The sequence below is a fragment of the Lemur catta genome, chromosome 20 (genome assembly GCF_020740605.2).
Source record: "Lemur catta isolate mLemCat1 chromosome 20, mLemCat1.pri, whole genome shotgun sequence".
Taxonomy (NCBI): Eukaryota; Metazoa; Chordata; class Mammalia; order Primates; family Lemuridae; genus Lemur; species Lemur catta.
The window spans coordinates 21,687,899-21,707,292 of NC_059147.1; the positions used below are offsets into that span (position 1 = coordinate 21,687,899).

The 19,394-nt window shown below is 44.2% G+C and overlaps 1 protein-coding gene across 5 annotated transcripts in view; it reads right to left on the minus strand.

Annotated features, from left to right (window-relative positions):
- The window catches only part of WWP2 (WW domain containing E3 ubiquitin protein ligase 2), a 128,958-nt gene that overhangs the window by 47,343 nt on the left and 62,221 nt on the right, over positions 1 to 19,394 (minus strand). For all 5 annotated transcript variants that reach the window (XM_045533361.1, XM_045533362.1, XM_045533363.1 and 2 more), the window contains exon 7: positions 3,966 to 4,093. In XM_045533361.1, the coding sequence (XP_045389317.1) occupies positions 3,966 to 4,093 (128 nt within the window). The remainder of the gene's footprint in view (positions 1 to 3,965; positions 4,094 to 19,394) is intronic.

Here is a 19,394-nt window from a genome sequence, read left to right on the forward strand (position 1 = left end):
AATACATTCCTTGGCCGGGCACAGTGGCTCATGCCTGTAATCCTAGCACTCTGGGAGGCCAAGGTGGGAGGATTGCTTGAGGTCAGGAGTTCAAGACCAGCCTGAGCAAAAGCAAGACCCCATCTCTACTAAAAATAGAAAAATTAGCTGGCCATCATGGCGGACACCTATAATCCCAGTTACTTGGGAGGCTAAGGCAGGAGGATCACTTGAGTCCAGGAGTTTGAGGTTGCAGTGAGCTATGATGATGCCACGACACCCGCCCGGGCAACAAAGCGAGACCCTGTCTCAAAAAAAAAAAAAAAAATAGAAAAGAAAAGAAAAGAAAAAGAAATACATCCCATAAGGCTATAGCTGCTAGAGAGAGTGACTGCTCTTATGGATCTGGTCAAAGTCCATTGAAAACCTTCTGAAAGCAGTTACCATTCTAGATGCCACTAAGGACATTTGTGATTCATAGGTGGAGGTCAACATGTCAACATGAACAGGAGTTTGGGAGAAGTCAATTCTGACCCTCATGGATGACTTTGAGGGGTTTAAGACTTGAGTAGAGGATGTCACTGCAGAAGTGGTGGGAACAGCAAGAGAGCCAGAAATGGAAATGCAGCCTTAAGGCGGGACTGAATTATTTCAATCTCATGATAAAACTTGAAGAGTTGAATAGTATGCTCATCTTAGGGATGAGCAAAAAAAATAGCTTCTTGAGACAGAATCTACTTCTGGTGAAGACACTGTAAACATTGTTGAAATGACAATAAAGGATTTAGATATTATATAAACTTAGTGGATAAAGCAGCAGCAGGATTTGAGAAGGATTAACTCCGATTCTGAAAGTTGTTCTACTATGGGTAAAATGCTATCAAACAGCACCACACACCACAGAGAAATCTTTTGTGAAAGGAAGCAGCCAACTTCACTGTCGTCTTATTTTAAGAAACTGCCACAGCCACCCCAACCTTCAATGACCACCACCCTGGTCGGTCAGCAGCCGCCATGACTGAGGCAAGAACCTCCACCCGCAAAAAGAGTATGACTAACTGAAGGCTCAGATGGTCACCAGCACTTTTTTTTAGCAATCAGGTATTTTTAATTAAGGTATGTGCATTGTTTTTTTAGACAAAATGCTATTGCACTCTCAAAAGACCACAGTATAGTATAAACATAACTTTTATATGTACTGAGAAACCAAAAAATCCATGTGACTTGCTTTATTGGGATATTTCCACTTTACTGCAGTGGTCTGGAACTGAACCCACAATATCTCCGAGGTCTGCCTGTAATTTAATCCTTATAACAATTTATGAGATATATATGCTCTTGCCCTAATTTTATAAATGAGAAAGCAAAGGCCCAGTGAGTCACTGGGCCTTATACACGTACTAGACATCAGCAGTCAGGACCCGACCGCAGCCAGCCAGCGCGACTCCTGACTGATGTGCGTGGAAATTACATTTAGAGGAGGAGTAAGAGATGTAATGGTTTTTTTGGGGGTGGGGAGTAAAGTTTTCAGTAAAAAATTAGGAAGTAAATCATTCGACACAAGTCTCAATGAAGTGCTATGCCATTCGTTTATTTCTCAATTCCACCACTTCTAAAACTTAGAAATATAATATTTATACAGACAGGCTGCCATTCACTCTCATTTTATAAAAATGGATACTTTACAGTTGAGACAACACACACACACACACACAAAACCACCTGGAACTCTGCTCTGGTTTTGCCCCAAATTTCTTTTTCATGCATTAACTGCAGCATGCAGCCAAGAGAGCTTGCTAAATAAATCTTGTGTGTCTGTGAAAACTCTTCCAGGGCTCACCACCGCCGCCGGCCTGGAACCGCTCCTCACGGTTCTCACAGCAGCACACTGAGGGGTGAAGATGGCCTCATTCACACCCGCAACCCCCTCCTGGGCCTGCACTGCCATGGATGGAAGCTTCTGCCTGCTCCCAGCAGTCAAAATGGCGTCTTTCTGTACCCTTTGCATAGACATTCTAGAGCCTACGCAAGCCGGGCTGCCTGTGAGGGAACCGTGAACCGTCATCACGGCAGAAAGGGGAGAGACAGAAGCCAAGGCCTTAGTGTTTTAGTGGGCACAAATCCCTCAAATACAACTATGGCCCTCCCCAGACGGGTTTTAAGAAGAGTTTGGGCATTCAGATATACCACCGTAAAACACTTCCAAGGCAGTCTGCGGTCAAAGACCCCTGGCTTCCTGAAGACCCGGGTGGCACCTGCCTCGTCTGCTAGAGTAGAATGTTCCTGGAGATATAGATAATAAGCAAAGGTAACTCAAAACAAAGATACGGGAAATACACATCTGTTTAAATGGCCAAAGAGAATGACTCAAAGACCATCACCATACAAAGCCAATTTACCCACAGTTTTTTAAGACTAGCAGAGATGGCTGAGGTAAACCACTATCACGATAACGTACACCCCTGGAAGAAGAAAGTGGTTGGTAGGTTGGCCATGACATCCGGGAAACAACTGGTTCAAAACGCCAGTTCCCCTCCCTACTGGTAAACGCTGGCCCTCCTCCACAAGCGACTTATTGTTCAAAGAGAGAAGTGTGTTTCCTGGTGCTCACAGAGCTGCGCATGGTTCTCTATAACATAGCTCATGGCCACCACCTCACTGTCTCCTTCAGACACACGGGAAGGCCAGGCCAAGCTACCACTGGATGTTCTAGTACATGTACATGGAGGTCGGCACAGGAGCACCAAGCAGCTGCTAGGACTCCTCACCTGCAGCTCCTTCTTGTCCCCAAGGCCCAGGGCAAGCTCATTAGTGAATTCAATTCCTTCAGGCAGGTCCCAAATTCCACGCAGGAAGTCAGGACACTGTGCTCACAGAGAGCCTTGTGGGACACAGGATGCCCGTGGTCCACTGCAGACAACACGGTAACCAGGCAACATCAGCTACCAGAGGGACTCTGAAGTCCCCATATGGCACTGCCAGAGAACTGAAAGTTATTACGAAGTAACCCAAATAGATTTCTTTCACTCAATAAGTTTGTCACACAGCAGTCAGGTAACAAGGCCCTGAAAACGCTATTTGAAGAACTACTGTTCCAGATCTCTTGTTCCTCACAGCACACCTCTGCCATCACAAGTATCTACAAAACCACCTCAGTGTCACTTACCAAGTCAAACACCTGCATTCCTCTACCTACAGTTTATGAAAGCAAACGTCCACGTCTCTTCCGAACTGCCCCAAATTAAGACAAATTATCAAATGACCAGGAGTCACTAAAGATTCAACAGTCTTTGAGAAGCTCAGAAAAATGAATAGGTCCTTTTTTTTTACCTTTTTCATTTCTCACACTGTCCCGATGAGCCAGAGAGAGAGCCAGACAAAAAATGATTTGTTCTGAAATTAGGTCCTTCCCGTCCCACTTACAAGGAAGCAGAGTCAAGTGCAGAGAAGTTCTGTGAGGCTGTGGACAGGACTAACTCTCTCCTTGCAAAGGGGACCCTCACTGGCACGACCATGGCATGTTCCCCAGTGGCGATTTGCCTTTGCCCCCCTGGTCAGCATCCCAACTCGGTCAGCTGTGCTGCCGCCTCCTCCAACACAGCTCTTGGCAACAATACTTAGCCCTCTTCTCCCCTAGTCTGATGATTTCATCCAGTTAAGGAACTAAAAAATGCGTCCTGTATAAATAAGATATCCTCCCCTACATGAAATCCAATGTTGATAAGAAATGGAGAGAAAAACAACACTTTTTAATTTAATTCTGACCAAGAGTGCAGTAATGTGGAGCTTGACCTTGGCTCTACAGAATAAGCCAGAGACAGAAGATGGGTCAATGGCAAGACTGATGGATTCAAATCCACTTTAGTCTTAGAGCCTTCTCTCGCCCACTCTTTATTCTGGCAGGGTAAACAGAGCCCGAAGTCCATGTTAGAACAGGGCAGCACCCACTGCCTCAGTGCAGGCTGGTGTGCTGTGCCACCACTCACCTGTGCCATTGGCCAAGCCACTGTGGCTTGAGTTCTTGCTGGGCTGGCGGTGACGGTTCCTAGCGCCGGGGCTTTGCTCGCCGGTTGCTGTGGTTGTTCTGGCCGAGCCACATGAATGTCTGTGCGTCCTGGGGGTTCAAAGCAGAAAGCAGACAGACATAAGTTACTATGAGAAAGAAAGACTTGTTTCCTACCTAAGTCATCGTATTCCCTCTCTCGCTATTTATTGGATACAAGGCCGTTAACAGCCCCTCTAGCTTTTGACTTTATAGAAGCCGGTTCTAAGCAGAGAAACTCAGGGAAGCTTCCTTCCCGGTGAAAGCTCAGCAGACAACTTTGTGCAAACTTTTCCACTTGAAGTAAACAAATCCAGAGTGAATTGCCCCTACATCTGAAACAACTGGCAAAATATCCTGTGACCATCACATTATTTTTATTGGGCTCAAATGTTAGACATAAACAAGAATCACTGGACAGGTGACAGATGAAATATTTCTCCCATTAAGCAAAAAGAGCCCAAAACGCATCCAAATCAATTTTCTCTATAGCTGCAAAGACGACTCTCTTGGGAATAGAAGTCAAGAGGCATTAAACAATTTTAGTCCGTGCACATATTGACGTGTTTTAACTAGAAAAGATGACTCGACAGTCCACCCAAGTAAATGAGAACAAAGCAGAAATGGAGCTAAATTACAAAGAAAACAGTAGAATCTAGCAGCAGAAAAACCTATCTGACATCTTCAGAGAACACAAGGCAACAAGGCAACTTGTGTTCTCAAGTTCCCTGTGTAGCCTGACTTTGTTCACTCAGTGAACATGTCCAAGCCTCCCTGCCCTTCGGTTCAGCTGTTTCTGTTTCACCAAAGGAGATTATTCTACTACTTAGTAATTACACACTACTTTGCAACAGTGAGAGGGTTTAAATACCAACCATTCCGTAAAGAAAAGACTGACTCTCCCCCGGCAAAGAAACAGAGGCCCAGGGACAATTTACACCACGCGTGACATGGAGCAGTAAGGTCAGTCTCAACAACAAGAGTAATAATAACGACCATGGAGGTATGCAGTGTTCACTGAGCTGTAACGTTATGTTCCAGGCACCATGTGTGCTATGCACTTCACATATATTTTCTCATTTAACATGGGAACCCCAAAGGTACCTTACTACTATTATCCCCATTTTACAGCTAAGAAAACAGACACAGAGAAGCTCTACAGGAAATAAGCAGGAACAAAGATTCAAATCTAGGCAGTTTTATGTCAAAAGCCCATGCATTCCGGCTGGAGGCTGGGGTAGAAAGCCTGGACTTAAGCTGAATTTCTCTTGGGCTATTTTTTCACCAGTCACTTGGCCAATGGCGAGATTAAGACCCATAACAGAAAGTTCCTGACAGCAGGACCTACACCCACCAGAACGCCCACACTGATGAGAGTCTCTAGCCCAGTGTGTTGGCACAAGCCTACCACAAAATCAACGGGAGGTTTCTAGAAAGAAATGGATTTTTCTGACAAGATGGACATAAACTAAAATGTTAACAGTGATTATCTTTGGATTTGGATGCTCTTTTGTGCTCTTCTAGATTTTTCTTGTGTCCTTCCTTGTGTCCTTCTAAGGAAAAAAAAAACCAAATTTTTTTAAAAGAAAAAAAATGTTTTTCTTGAGCCAGAAATTAAGAAAAGAAAGAAAGAAAAAAGGAGAAAGCTAGCAAACTCTGGAGTCCTTCATACCTAAATACTGCGTGGCAGTTAAAAATGGAGCGAGGGTACGACTGAGCTGTGGAAATAAAGATTCAATTTGGACTCTCTTTTTCCATCTTATTTTTCCCTGAGCTAATTTCATAAATCAAAAGCTGTCAACCACACCTCAGTCAAAGCAAAATATTTCAAAGTCCCCACTTCATGGGAAGAAATGTTAGCATTAAGCATTTTACCACAACTCCTCATCGAAAGCAGAAAGAGCACAAACGAGTTCCAAAGAGACAGGCGGTCTTCAGCAAACTGGTGGCTGTGTGTATGTGTATGTATGTGGTGAGGGCAGAGAGCTTGCAAGAGAGAAAATTGGTTAATAGAAGGTTTATTTCGGCCAAGAATCCCCTTTGGAGGACAAAAAGCCGCTCTGATTTGGGGCTCACAGCCCCCAGGAGACGGCTGTACCCCTCAAGGAGCAAGCAGGCCGCGTGGGCAGCACAGAAAATGCAACATCGACCCCGCCAGGCACACGGGCCGTGACAAGTCCATGATTACTTCCAGCCCCCGGGTTCCTTGTCCCTCTGCAGAGCAGCTGGGCATGACAACAGGGTGGGTCCCCCTCACTCTCTGGGCCCCTCCCTCCCTTCCCCGAAAGGCCATGCGGCCGGAGTTGAGAGAGAGACTTTCAGAAATGTTTAACCACTAATGATAGCAGCTGACCCTGAATGACAGGCTGGAGCAGGGCTGGGATTAGCCCGTAAACCAGGGGCAGCTGGGACCACTTTGCGTGAATTGCCGCCTCCCTGCCCGTGGCCAACCCACCCCCCAACACACATACCACACATACCCCAGACTCTCCCCTTGCCCTGAATCTGCAGTTCCAAGTTCTTTGCTCTTGTATTACCTTGAACATAAGACACTCAGAAGGAAGAGAAGCCTCAACATCTGAGGGAAATTTCCTCAGCCGTTTCCTCTCTTGGAGAACTCACTCAACCCTTAAAAGACGGGATCGTGTAGTGATTAAAAGCTGGCCCGGAGGCTGAAACCACACATCACTGGCCAAAACAGCACCAGCACAAATGCGGGCTGACGGGGTGAGTTGAGCCGGACCCCGCCAGACAGCCCGGCTCAGCTCTGCCCAGGACTTCAACCTTGGCCTGATCCCACTGGGGGCACCATTTGGGGGGCACCATTTGGGGGGCAGGAAGGAGTTATGCAGACCCTGGGGCAGTCAGAAGGGGACTGAATGGCCGTGCCAGTCGGGCCAAACTCCACGCATGGTTTCAAGTCACCTCACTACCGAAATTCAGCTGTCCTTACAGCCTGCCCTTCTCAGAAAGCCGATGTGTCCTTCCCCAAGTCTCTCTCAGGAACTGAGACATCCCCAAGGAAAGCCACTCAAGGCCAGGGCCCACGGTCCTTGGAGTGGTTCTGATGCAGATGAGGTCCCCAGGAGAAGGCTCCTGGCGGTCCCTTGGCATGTAAGCTTTGACATTCACAGCACTGGCCTGTGTCCTCAGCCGCACCCTGACGGCCAGAGACCTGGGTGCCTCGGGGTATCTTGCCTCGCCTTTCACGCAGGCCACTGAATTGTGCTCAAGCATTGTTTTCTGAGTGCCAGGCCCTGTTCTAGGGAGGGCCTGACCCCAGAGTCCCTGACCTCAGGGAGCATACGCCTTAGCGGAAATGCAGTGATTTCTAATTCTGCTCGGCTACAAATTTCCATCACACTACACAATGCTCGTATGTGGGAGCCACTCACAACACAGCAGTGGCCCCTCAGCAAAGCCTGCTGACCATTATCACATAAGCACTAGTTCCATGAGGAGTAATTAAACAAAAATTAATTTTGTTTCTTTGGTTTAAAAAAGGGAGCCTTGGCCGGGTGTAGGGGCTCACGCCTGTAATCCTAGCACTTTGGGAGGCCGAGGTGGGAGGATCACTTGAGGCCAGGAGTTCAAGACCAGCCTGGGCAACACAATGAGACCCCCATCTCTAAAAATAAAAATTTTTAATTAGCTAGGCGTGGTTTCTTGTGCCTGTAGTCCGAGCTACTTGGGAAAAGCTGAGGCAGGAGGATCACTGAAGCCCGGGAGTTTGGGTTGCAGTGAGCTATGATTACATCACTTCACTCTAGCCTAGGTGACAGAGCAAGACTCTGTCTAAAAAAGAAGAAAAGGAACTCTTGTTTTACAACTATAGGGATCTACTTAATACCACTAAACTGTGCACTCAGAAATGGTTAAGATGGTAAATTTTGTTATGTGCTTTTAACCACAATTAAAATTTAAAAAAAAAAGAAAGAAAGAAGGAAAGAAAGACAAGGAAGCCAAGCCTAGCACTGGTAACATAAGTGAAAACAAAGTGAAGTTTCCAAAAAAGGAACAGCTCTCAAGCCAGAAAATAAAATTTTTTGCTAAATTAAAAAGTAGAATTCAAAATTTGGTGGAGGCTCAGAATTTAAGATTGATAAGTCTATCATATACTTTATTTAAAAATTGATTATTTATGTATTTCTTTATTTTTGAGACAGAGTCTCACTCAGCCGCCCTAGCTAGAGTGCAATGACATCATTGTAGCTCACTGCAACCTCAAACTCCTGGGCTCAAGTGATCCTCCTGCCTCAGCTTCCCAAGTAGCTGGGATTATAGGCGTGTGCCTCAACACCCACCTAATTTTTCTATTTTTAGTAGAGACAAGGTCTTGCTCTTGCTCAGGCTGGTCTTGAACTCCTGACCTCAAGCAATCCTTCCACCTCGGCCTCCCAGAGTGCTAGGATTACAGGCTTGAGCCACTGTGCCCAGCCTAAAAAGTGATTTTAAAAAGCAGTTTATTCCTACAACTCAACAACAGCAATAAAAAAAACCACCTGATTGAAAAATGGACAAACGACTTGAATAGATATTTCTCCAGAGATGACACATGAATGGCCAACAAGCACATGAAAAGACACTTAGCACCACTACTCATGAGTAAAATGAAAATCAAAACTACAATGAAATATCCTCTCACATCCGTTAGGATGGCCACTATCAAAGGAACAGAAAATAACAAGTGTTGGCGAGGCTGTGGAGAAATTGGAACCCTTGCGCGCTGTTGGTGGGACTGTAATATGGTGTAACTGCTGGGGGAAACAGTATGGTGGTTCCTCAAAAAATTAAAAACAGAATCACGCTATGATCTAGTAATTCCACCTCTGGGTACGTACCCAAGTGAATTAAAAAAGCAGGGTCTCACAGAGATATTAGCACACCAATGTTCACAGCTGCAATGTTCCCAATAGCCAAGAGGTGGAAGCAACCCACCATCAACAGATGAATAGATAAAGAAAATGTGGTATATACACACAATATTATCAAACCTTAAAAAGGAAGGAAATTTTGACACATGCTACGACATGGATAAACCTTGACGACATTATGCTAAGTGAAATAAGCCAGTCACGTAAGGACAAGTGCTATATGATTCCACTTATATGGTGTCTGGAGTGGTCAAACTCACAGAGTCTGAAAGTAGAATGATGGCTGCAAGGGGCTGGGGAGAGGGGGAAATGGGAAACAAATTTGTAGGTGAACAAAAATATCTAATAAAATGTGAAACTTTTTTAAAAAAAGTATTTTGTGACTTTATCAAAATTTAAAACTCCTTCCAAAGACACTGTCAAAAAAAAGAAAAATTCTCATCATATACAAAGATCAATAAAAAAATGAAAAAGACATTCCATAGACTGAGAAATATGTATTTGATAAAGGATTTATGTGCAGAATATATAAAGAACTCCCAAAACTCAACAATCAAAAAATAATCCACTATTTTAAATATAATCCAAAGATCTGAACAGGCAACTTCACCAAAGAAGATCTACAGATGGCAAAGAAGCACCAAAAAAAAGATGCTCAACAACATTAGTTCTTGGGAAAATGCAAATTAAAACCACAATGAGATACCACTACATACTTATTAGAACAGACCAAGTTTTTAAAAACTGACAGTAACAAATGCTGGAGAGGATACAAAGTGACTGGAAGTCTCCCATATGTTGCTGGAGGGAATGTAATATGGTTTATTCACTTTAGAAAATAGTTTGGCAGTTTCTTAATAAGTTAAACATGCAGTTAGCATACAAACCAACAATCCTACCCCTAGATATTTATTTACCCGTGAGACATGAAAATATATGTTTACACAAAAACCTGAAAGCAAATGTTCATGGTGACTATATTCATAATTACCAAAAACTATAAACAACCCAAAGTCCTTCAACTGGTGACTGAATAGACACACTGTGGTATGTCCATACAGCAGAATACTAGTCAGCACATAAAAGGAACAAACTACCTATACGCGGCAGCAACACAGATGAACCACAAATGCATTATGCTAAGTAAAAGACTCAAAAGGCCACATAGCTTATCACCCATTTTTTATGACATTCAGGAAGAGGCAAAACTTAGGCAACAAAAATAAATCAGTGTTTGCCAGTGGGGAGGGGTAGAAGGAGGGGTTGACTACAAAGGGGCACAGGGAACTTTCTGCGGTGATGAAACTTTCTAGATCTGGATTATGACAGTGGTTACCTGGTTGTATGCTTCTGTCAAAACTTATAGAACTACTAGAAAGGATAGATCTTACTATTTATAAATTGTACCTCAACAGATTTAATAATTTGAAAAAGCAATTTGTGGAGTGAGAAAAAAGAAAAGTGAGCAAAGGTTTTTGAAGGCAAGTAATTTATGGTGAGAGGATCTGCTCAAAACAACAGAAAACAAGAAGCTCGATGGGAATGTGATTTACGTAAAATGCCCAGACCCTACAAACATTTCTGTATTGATGAACATGGAGATTCTTTAAAACTCAGGGACACAATCCTCCCAAGTGTTAAGAATCCATGGCTGGCTGGATACCAGGTACCAAGTGTGCTTTTCTATCTTGGCAAAAGAAATCCAGAATATGAAAGGGAGGTTCACTGACCCCAGATTCAGGCCTGTTGGTATTCAAGTTCAGCAAAAGAGAAGTTTCAGGGTGTAACAACTGATTACGGGTCTTCTTCCAGTTGATATAAAGCAAACATGGAAGTTAAAATTGCCTGATACACCTAAAACTCATCTTACTTTCCAATCTAGGCAATCGATACTTGCCTGGGGTTTCTAGAACCTAGAGGGCTCCTGTGCTCAAACCCTGTCCCTCTTCTGCGGGTCTTAACTGGTCACTGTCTTTTAATAGCAGCATGGAAAAAAAATTGAGTGGAGCTGGGCCAGGTTCCAGCAAGACAGAACCAGCAAGACACAGGCACTTAAAATAGAAGCGTGGAAAAGAAACGGGAAGCAGTGATGGGAAACAACTGGTCTCCACCATTTGAGAGACGTCGATAGAGCAAACCTGCTCCCACCTACACCCTCCTTAGTTCTTCCTCCACACTCAAATGTGAGCTAAGAAAAAAATGGAGAGGGGGGTCAAGGAGAGAATGGAGAAAGGCTTAATTAGAGTTAAAATGGGCCCATTCTAGCCATGGGGAGGGTAATTTATGGCTCCATTCCACACCCTACCTTGAGGCTGCCAGCCTCCCAAATGACAGGAAAGGTAAAAATAAAACTGCTGCCAAGTCCATTCCAAATTACAGAAAGACAAATGATTTTTTTTTTTTTTTGCTCGTCCTGGAGTAAAGAGCAATCCTCTCCACGGGTGGCGGATTCGACTACGAAATTCATCTTAAGAGAGAATGTACAATAAGCTGTGGCTCATCTCATCAACTTCCAGGTTGGATGTTGGGCTTAATTGGAAAGAAAGCTCAAACAGCCACCCAAACTTGAAAGAGAACTCAAGTCCAGAGGGGAAGTGTTCGTCTGCTCAGTGCCAGAGTCAGTGGCTTCGAGCTCCTTGAATAGAGACGGCAGCACATGCTTGGTCCTCGGACCTGAGATCACCTGAACCTGAATTACAAGGCCATGGGATGCTGTCACAACTCAAGAGACAAGCACTGCCGGCCATAGGCCTCCACTAACATACAGAAGGGATCTGGAGCGCCAGCGTGCACAGGTGGACCAGAAGAGTGTGTTCACTTTTTTCCCACTGGTATCAAAGCATGTTTGAACCCGGCCCACTCACTGCCTCCCTGGGCCGCAGCAGCCCCGAAAGGACCACACAGGACCTCGAAGGAACTGGGGACTACAGTGTCCCGGAGCATTATTTCCAAGTGTTCTGACATGACAAATCACTAAGGCAGGACTTCAGCAGGAGTGAGTTGAGCTCCAAAAAGAATGCATTCAATGGACATTCCTCAAGATCTCTCTCTCAGCTCCTACTGAAGAAAATTCGGACCCTCTGCTCATCTACTCGCCTGGCGTACACTTCCAGGACTCTTCTTCGCCTAGCTGGCTCCTAAACTAAATCTCGGTCTAAAGTCTGTTGTCTCCCCGACTACTGTAAATTCCCTTTCATTCTCTCATGACATCTAATCATTCCCTTTATGGTACTGCTATATGTAATTACATATTTTTATATGTTTATTTGTTTAGTGTCTGTCTCTAATCAGGTCCATGAGGGCAGGGTCCATGTCTGTTCTGTGTACCTTTGTATACCCAGCACCTAGCATGTCCCTGGCCCCACAGTATCAACGAATGAAAGACACGAGCTCTCAGGTTCCAAAGCACTCTTGGGCCTGGAATCTCTAGTACTTTGCACGTTCTTTCCAATCCAGTACTCATCACCTCCCCCACTGCTTTAAAGAAAGGAACCCAAGCCAAAGGATGGGATCCACGGTGCACCAGGTATCAGGCACTGTCAGAGCTACTGTCTTCCAGAAAGCCTGGCCCTAAATGGCGTGTGAAATCAGCCTCTAATATCAGGGTCCAGAAATAAAAATCATTTCATTAGACTCATACTGTGCCCACACACACACACGCACATACTAAAATTACAATGCTATCTCCAAGTCCAAATTTTATCTGGCACGTTTTTGTTTTGTTTTGTTCTAGCTGTAATGTTCAAGCACATTCCAACACCAACAGGAAAAGACTAGGCAAGTGATTAAACATGGGGATTGAGAGAGACACGCTCTACGGTAGGCAGAATTTCTAAAATGACCCCGTCCCAAAGATACCCCACTCTAATGCCTAAAGCCTGTGACTATGATGAGACTTCCACACCCTGGTTATGTCACATGGCACAGCTGACCTTAAGAAAGGGTGATGGTTCAGGTGGGCCTCACCTAATTATATCATCTCAAAGCAGAGTGCTTTCTCCTGCAGGTGGCAGAAGAGAAAGCCAGAGAGATTCCAAACACTGGAGATCTGGACACACCCTTCCTGGCTTGCAGGTGGAGGGGGCCACGTGACAAGGAAGGCAGGTGGGCTCAAAGAGCTGACAGAGGCCCCAGTTGATGGTCGGCAAGGAATTGAAGACCTCAGTCCTACAACTGCAAGTAACCACATTCAGCTAACAACCTGAATGAGCTTTAAAACAAATTCTTCCGTAGAATCTCCAGATATGAATGCAGCCCTGCCAACGCCTTTCCTTCAGCCTTTTGAGACCCTGAAGAGACAATCTAGCCACGGTGTGCTGGATTTACGACCTACAGAACTGTGAGTGTTGTTTTGAGCCCTAAGTTTGTGGTGATTTCTACACAGCAATAGAAAACGCATACGAATAAATGACAGTTTCCACGGAAGAAGACACAAATCTCAAATGCATGCGTGGCGAGGTAACAGGCTCAGCCCAGTTCCTCCTGAGCACCCTATCTCTCAGTTCCAGCTCTGTGGAATCGGGAGCCCATCTCTAAGGGCCACATTCCAGTGATCCTAATGTTCTTAGGAGACACACATTCCTAAGATTCAACAATCACTTGGGAATTAGAACAACTATATACAAGTAAATAACATTCTTTTCTGGTAGAGTTAAAGTACATGGACTTTACACATATTTTTCCCAAACAGGACTTATTTATGTGTCAACACTTCTCTGATTCCAATAGTAACCTCTAAAGTTGCAAGGATTTGAAAAGAATAGTCCATGAAAAGTGTTCCATATGGAAATATCAATCATGAAGAAAAAACAGACGAAACGAGCAAGGCTGAGCAGGCAGTGGGAGCCCGCCACACTCTTGGCGGTTAGGCAAAGCCTTGGAAAGCGCAAGGCAGCTCTGATCAAAGGTGTCCCCCACGCCCTGTGCCCCTGAAACCATCACATCTCAGGAGTCGGGGCGCCAAGGAATGAAAACCAGTAGCCAGACCCACCCCAAAGTTCTGGCAAATGAGGAACGAGAACACAAGACTCTTTCAACTCAACAAATATTTACTGAGTCGCTGCTACGTGCGGCAAAGCACTATTCTAGGTCCCGCTAAGGACACAAAGATGAATGAAGCACACAGGGCTCTGGCCACGGAGTCTGGGCCAGAGCCTCAGCACCACTCCCCCGGAACCCTCCCCCCAAAAAACATCAAACTAGATGGAAGAAGGAGTAAGTCCTCAGGAGTCTCCAATTGATCATTCTTTTCTAAGTATTAAAAAAAAATGCATGCTTTGATTTAAAATTAAAAACATTTTTTTACCAGTTTTAAAGGTAAAAACTTAAAAAAGGCAAAATTTTAAAGAAATGGAACAAAATCAACCTGGTCCTCATCTCCCCTTCTCCTCTACAAAATAACAAGTATTTGCACCATATCCCACTCTAGGTTTTCGCAATAAAAATGTTTTGCGTTGTTTTGTCATTAAAGAGTTGCACATTCAAAGGCCATTTGTGAGCACACAAAGTAAACCCAACACATGGGCATGCTATAAAACTTAGTGCAGAGCCAAACAAAATCTACACAGTCAGGCAGCTGGTGAATAAGTTCTTGTTCTCTTCACATCACTGGATGCAGAATTTCACACTCCATTATCAAATAATCAGCGAGCCAAAGATACCTTCCACTCATCAAGACTTTTCTTTAAAAGGCAGGCCAGACACAGGCTTAAAGTGGAAAGTTAGTCAGAGACAGAAGACAAAAATGGCAAGACAGAAATTAACAGGCAGGAGGAGGAAAACAAGTCCAAAGACACCAAGAAATCACAAGAAACATAAATGCATTAACTGTGACAATTTAAAATCATACTGGTTTTTTAAAAATCCACTTAAATGTTGTTACAAGAAACACCACCTAAAATGTAAGTACCAAAAAGGCTGAAAGGAAGTGTATGGAGGAAAAACACGCCAAGCAGATACAGAACAAAAGGAAGCTGGAGTAGCTAGGCTAATGTCAAACCAAACAGATTTTTTCCAGTGATTTTTAAAACGGAGGTATAATTTACATACAGTAAAATTCACCCTTTCTAAGGGCACAGTTTGGTGAGTTTTAACAAATGTATGCAGTTGTGTTACCATTATCACAATCGAGACATAGAACATTTCCAATGACCTTCCAAAATTTCCTTTTGTCCCTTTGCAGTCAATCCTTCTCCCAACCCCCAGCAACTGCAGACTGGGTTTTTGTCCCAGAATATTGCCTTTTCCAAGATGTCATATAAACGGAATCGTACAGAATGTAATCTTCTCTGTCTGGCTTCCTGCTTTGCATAATGCTTTTAAGAATCATTTATTGTTTAGGCTGCTCCTTTGTATTGCTCGGACCACATAAAATTCTTGTCTTTTTAGAGACAGGGTCTCGCTATGTTGTCCACACAGGACTTGAACTCCTGGGTTCAAGAGATCCTCCCATCTCAGCCTCCTGAGTAACTGGGACTACAGGCACACGCTGCAGCACCCAGCTTCAGATCAAATAAATTTTAAGACAAAAAAAATATTTTAAAAAGATACAGGATCATGAGATAAGGACAAAAGTTCAATTTGCCCATAAGACATATTCCAAACTGTACTCTGGACCCAATCAAATAACCCTGAAATACACAGAGCAAGAATTCACAGGAACGACCTGGCCCTACCTGTGACCACTGACATCTCCTCTGATGACCCCAACCCCTCCTCTCCAGTGGGACTGGCCTTCCTACTGTTCCTTCAACTCCAAAGGCACATTCCCACCTTGAGGTCTGCAACAACCATTCCTGTGCCCAAACACATGCTCCTCAGAGATCCTCATGGCTAAATCCCTTGGCTTCTTCAAATCTTTGCTTAAAAGTCACCTTCTTGGCTGGGCATGGTGGCTCAAACCTGTAATCCCAGCACTTAGGGAGGCTGAGGCAGGAGGATCACTTGAGGCCAGGAGTTCAAGACCAGCCTTGGGACAAAGCAAGACCCCATCTCTAAAAAAAAAATTTTTAAATTAGCCAGGTATGGTGGCCCACACCTGCAGTCCCAGCTACTTGGGAAGCTGAGGTGGGAGGATCGCTTGAGCCCAGGAGTTGGAGGCTACAGTGAGCTGTGATCACACTACTGTACTCCTGCCCGGGCAACAGAGGGAAACCCTGTCTCAAAAAAGGAAAAAAAAAAGTCACCTTCTCTACGACACCTCTCTTGACTGCAACCTGCTCTTATGGAATACATATTTACATATATTTTCACATGAACCACACTTATTTTTTAAATAACAAAGATCAAAAACCGGGATTCCACATTACTATAGAAGCCAAGGCACAGAACGTTTCTAGAGAGCACTAGTCCACAATATGAAACCTGCAGACAGATCAGGTGGGCTTTTGTGGCTGTAGCCGCAGCAGAATGACAGGGGCAGATGCCAGACAGAAGTGACCCAGTAAATAAAATCAGGCTGGGAAACCCAGAGAACATTGAGACCAACACCTGCACTCTATTTTCGCTAAGTTAAGGGTGCATAAGCGCTTCGTGAAACACAGTACATGTGAAGCGTAAAGCTATATAAATTCTAGGTGTTAGTTCTGTGGCTATTTTTATGTAATACAAAATGAAAACCCTAAATATAGAATCGCTTCGGTGTTTGAAAGGAGTCATTCTATTTAGGCTATGGAGATGCCATCCTAAAGACAAGTCACTAAACCAAACCCCAAATCACCACCTCCACAGACCTTGGCACTTTCAAAAGGAGCCACTCAGTTCCAATAGAATCCTAAAGGGAAAGTCTAACCTCATCTCACCAAACCACAGCCACAAACACGTGGCCAAAGCACCCCAGTCCTCGCCATCCACATCTGTCCAAAGCATTTGCAGCCAGTTCTGTGCCGGTCCTTCATCAGTGCGTGGCCAAGCTGCCAAGCTCTCACGACCAGAAAGGCATTTCCCCAAGACCCATACTCTTTTTATTGGCTTCTCTCTAAACCCTTCCCCTTTTAATCACCGTTTTCTAGGACTAAGAAGTCTTAGAATCCAGATACACTAGAAATATTACTCCTGTGCCCTAAACCGTGGTGACCCTTGTCTTGGCCCTGTTGTTCACCTCCTCTCCACCCTCCGTCCTGTCTCATTAGTCAGTCACCCAGTCCTGCTCAGTTACACCTAGTAGGTTATTTCTCTGTCTCCTGTCTGTTCCGCTATTGCCCAAGGCTAGTTGTCAATTCCAACCTCACCAGTGCCTACAGGAACCCTCTTAGTCAGTCCCTGATCCTAGTCTGGACCCCACTGTATCAGACACTCCCACTCTCTTCCACTCCACATGGCCCCTTCCTTCTCACCCCTTCCCACCCCGCCTTCCGCCCCAACTGCAGAGACTAGAAGACTTCCAGACTCCCTTGCAGGAGATTTGGACAGCAGAATGAAGGCAGAGCCATTTGCCCCATGGTGGTGGTAACTGGCAGGGTCTCCAACAGACTCCAAGCCTCACTGCCTGGACACCAACTTCACATGTATAAAGCAGTTACAGGGGCAGCAGCAGTTTCCTGACATCTGGATTACAGCTGCAGGGCTGTGAGCTTGAAACCAAAGACGGGGGGGGGGCCTCACTTCTGTTGCACCAGCCCATCCAGTGACTTTTGAAAGCATCTAATTCCCCATACTAAATCCTTTTCTGTTCAAAATATCTAGAGTGGTTTCTGTTTCCTACAATCAACCCCAACTGGTACAGCTTCAAATTCATCCATCAGACTACTTTCATGAATAACTCACCACAGAAATAGTACATCATACCCTTGCTCAAAATTCAGTGGTTCCCTGTCTCCAAAGAATAAAATCTAAAAGTTCTCAATAAAGCATGAAAGGCCCTTTGTGAACTGGTCGTATCTTCTTACTATCTCCCACAGCAGGGAACAGCAAGCTTTCTGTAAAGGGCCACATGGTAAGTTTCATAGGCTTTGCTGACCATACCATCTCTGTTGCAATGACTTAGCTCTGCCCTTGTAATATGAAAGTAGCCACAGACAATATGAAAATGAGTTAGTCTGGCTGTATTCAAATAAAATTTTCTTTCCAAAAACAGGTGGTGAAGAGAATGAGAAGATAAGCCATAGACGGGGAGAAAATATTCACAGAACATGTATCTGATCAAAGACTGCTATCTGAAATAAGGAGTTATCCAAAATACACAAAGAACACTTAAAACTCAACAGTATAAAAATGAACAACCCAATTAAAAACTAGGCAAAAGACCTGAACAGACACCCCTCCAAGAAAGATATACAGATGGCAAATAAGCATATGAAAAGACTCCACATCACAGGTCATTGGGGAAATAAAAATTAAAACGAGAAACCACTAGACACCCAATAGAATGGCCAAAATCTAGAAAACAGATAACACCGAATGAAGACGTAGAGCAACAGGAACTCCCATTCATTGCTGGTGGGAATGCAAAATGGTACAACCATTCCGGAAGATAGTCTGGCAGTTTCTTACAAAACTAAGCATGCTCTTACCATATGAGCCAGCAATCATCTTCTTTTGTGTCTACTCACGTGAGGTAAAAACATATGTCTACGTGAAAACCTGCACACAGATGTTTCTAGAAGCTTTACTCATAATTGCCAAAACTTGGAAACGAAGATGTCTTTCAATAAGTGAATGGATAAAGAAACTGTAGTACATCCACACAGTGAAATGTTATTCAGGGCTAAAAAAGAAATCAAGCTGTCAAACATACAGAATGTACACCAAGAAGGAACCCTAGGCTAGGTGCGGTAGCTCACACCTATAATCCTAGCACTTTGGGAGGCTGAGGCGGGAGGATTGCTCGAGGTCAGGAGTTTGAGACCAGCCTGAGCAAGAGCAAGACTCCGTCTCCACTAAAAAAATAGAAAGAAAATTATCTGGACAACTAAAAAATATATAGAAAAAATTAGGGGCATGGTGGTGCAGGCCTGTAGTCCCAGCTACTCAGGAGGCTGAGGCAGGAGGATCGCTTGAGCCCAGGAGTTTGAGGTTGCTGTGAGCTAAGCTGACGCTACGGCACTCTAGCCCGGGGAACAAAGTAAGACTCTATTTCAAGAAGAAAAAAAAAAATTAACAAAAAACAGCTCAAATGCGTGAGGTCTTCCCCAAACCTCCCCAGGTAGATTTAGGTAAACTTCCCACTTTGTTGCTGTTGCATGTGTACACACAACTACTATGAGATCCATCACACTAGACTGTAATTGTCACCTACATGTCTGTTTCCTACTAGAAAAACTCCTTGACGTCAGAGACTATAACTTTGCATCTTTTTATCACCAAGACCTGGCTCAGAGCCTGGCATTCAACATATGTCAAATGAACATTCCTTCAACTACAGATATTTACTTTCCTTCCTCCTACGTCCTAACCAGCTTTCTGGTACCCACTACAACTCTCAAGGATCATACAGAAGAAATGCCAAATAAATACCTATGAAGTAAATGGATCTGAATAAATAAGTGTATAATAATGTATTG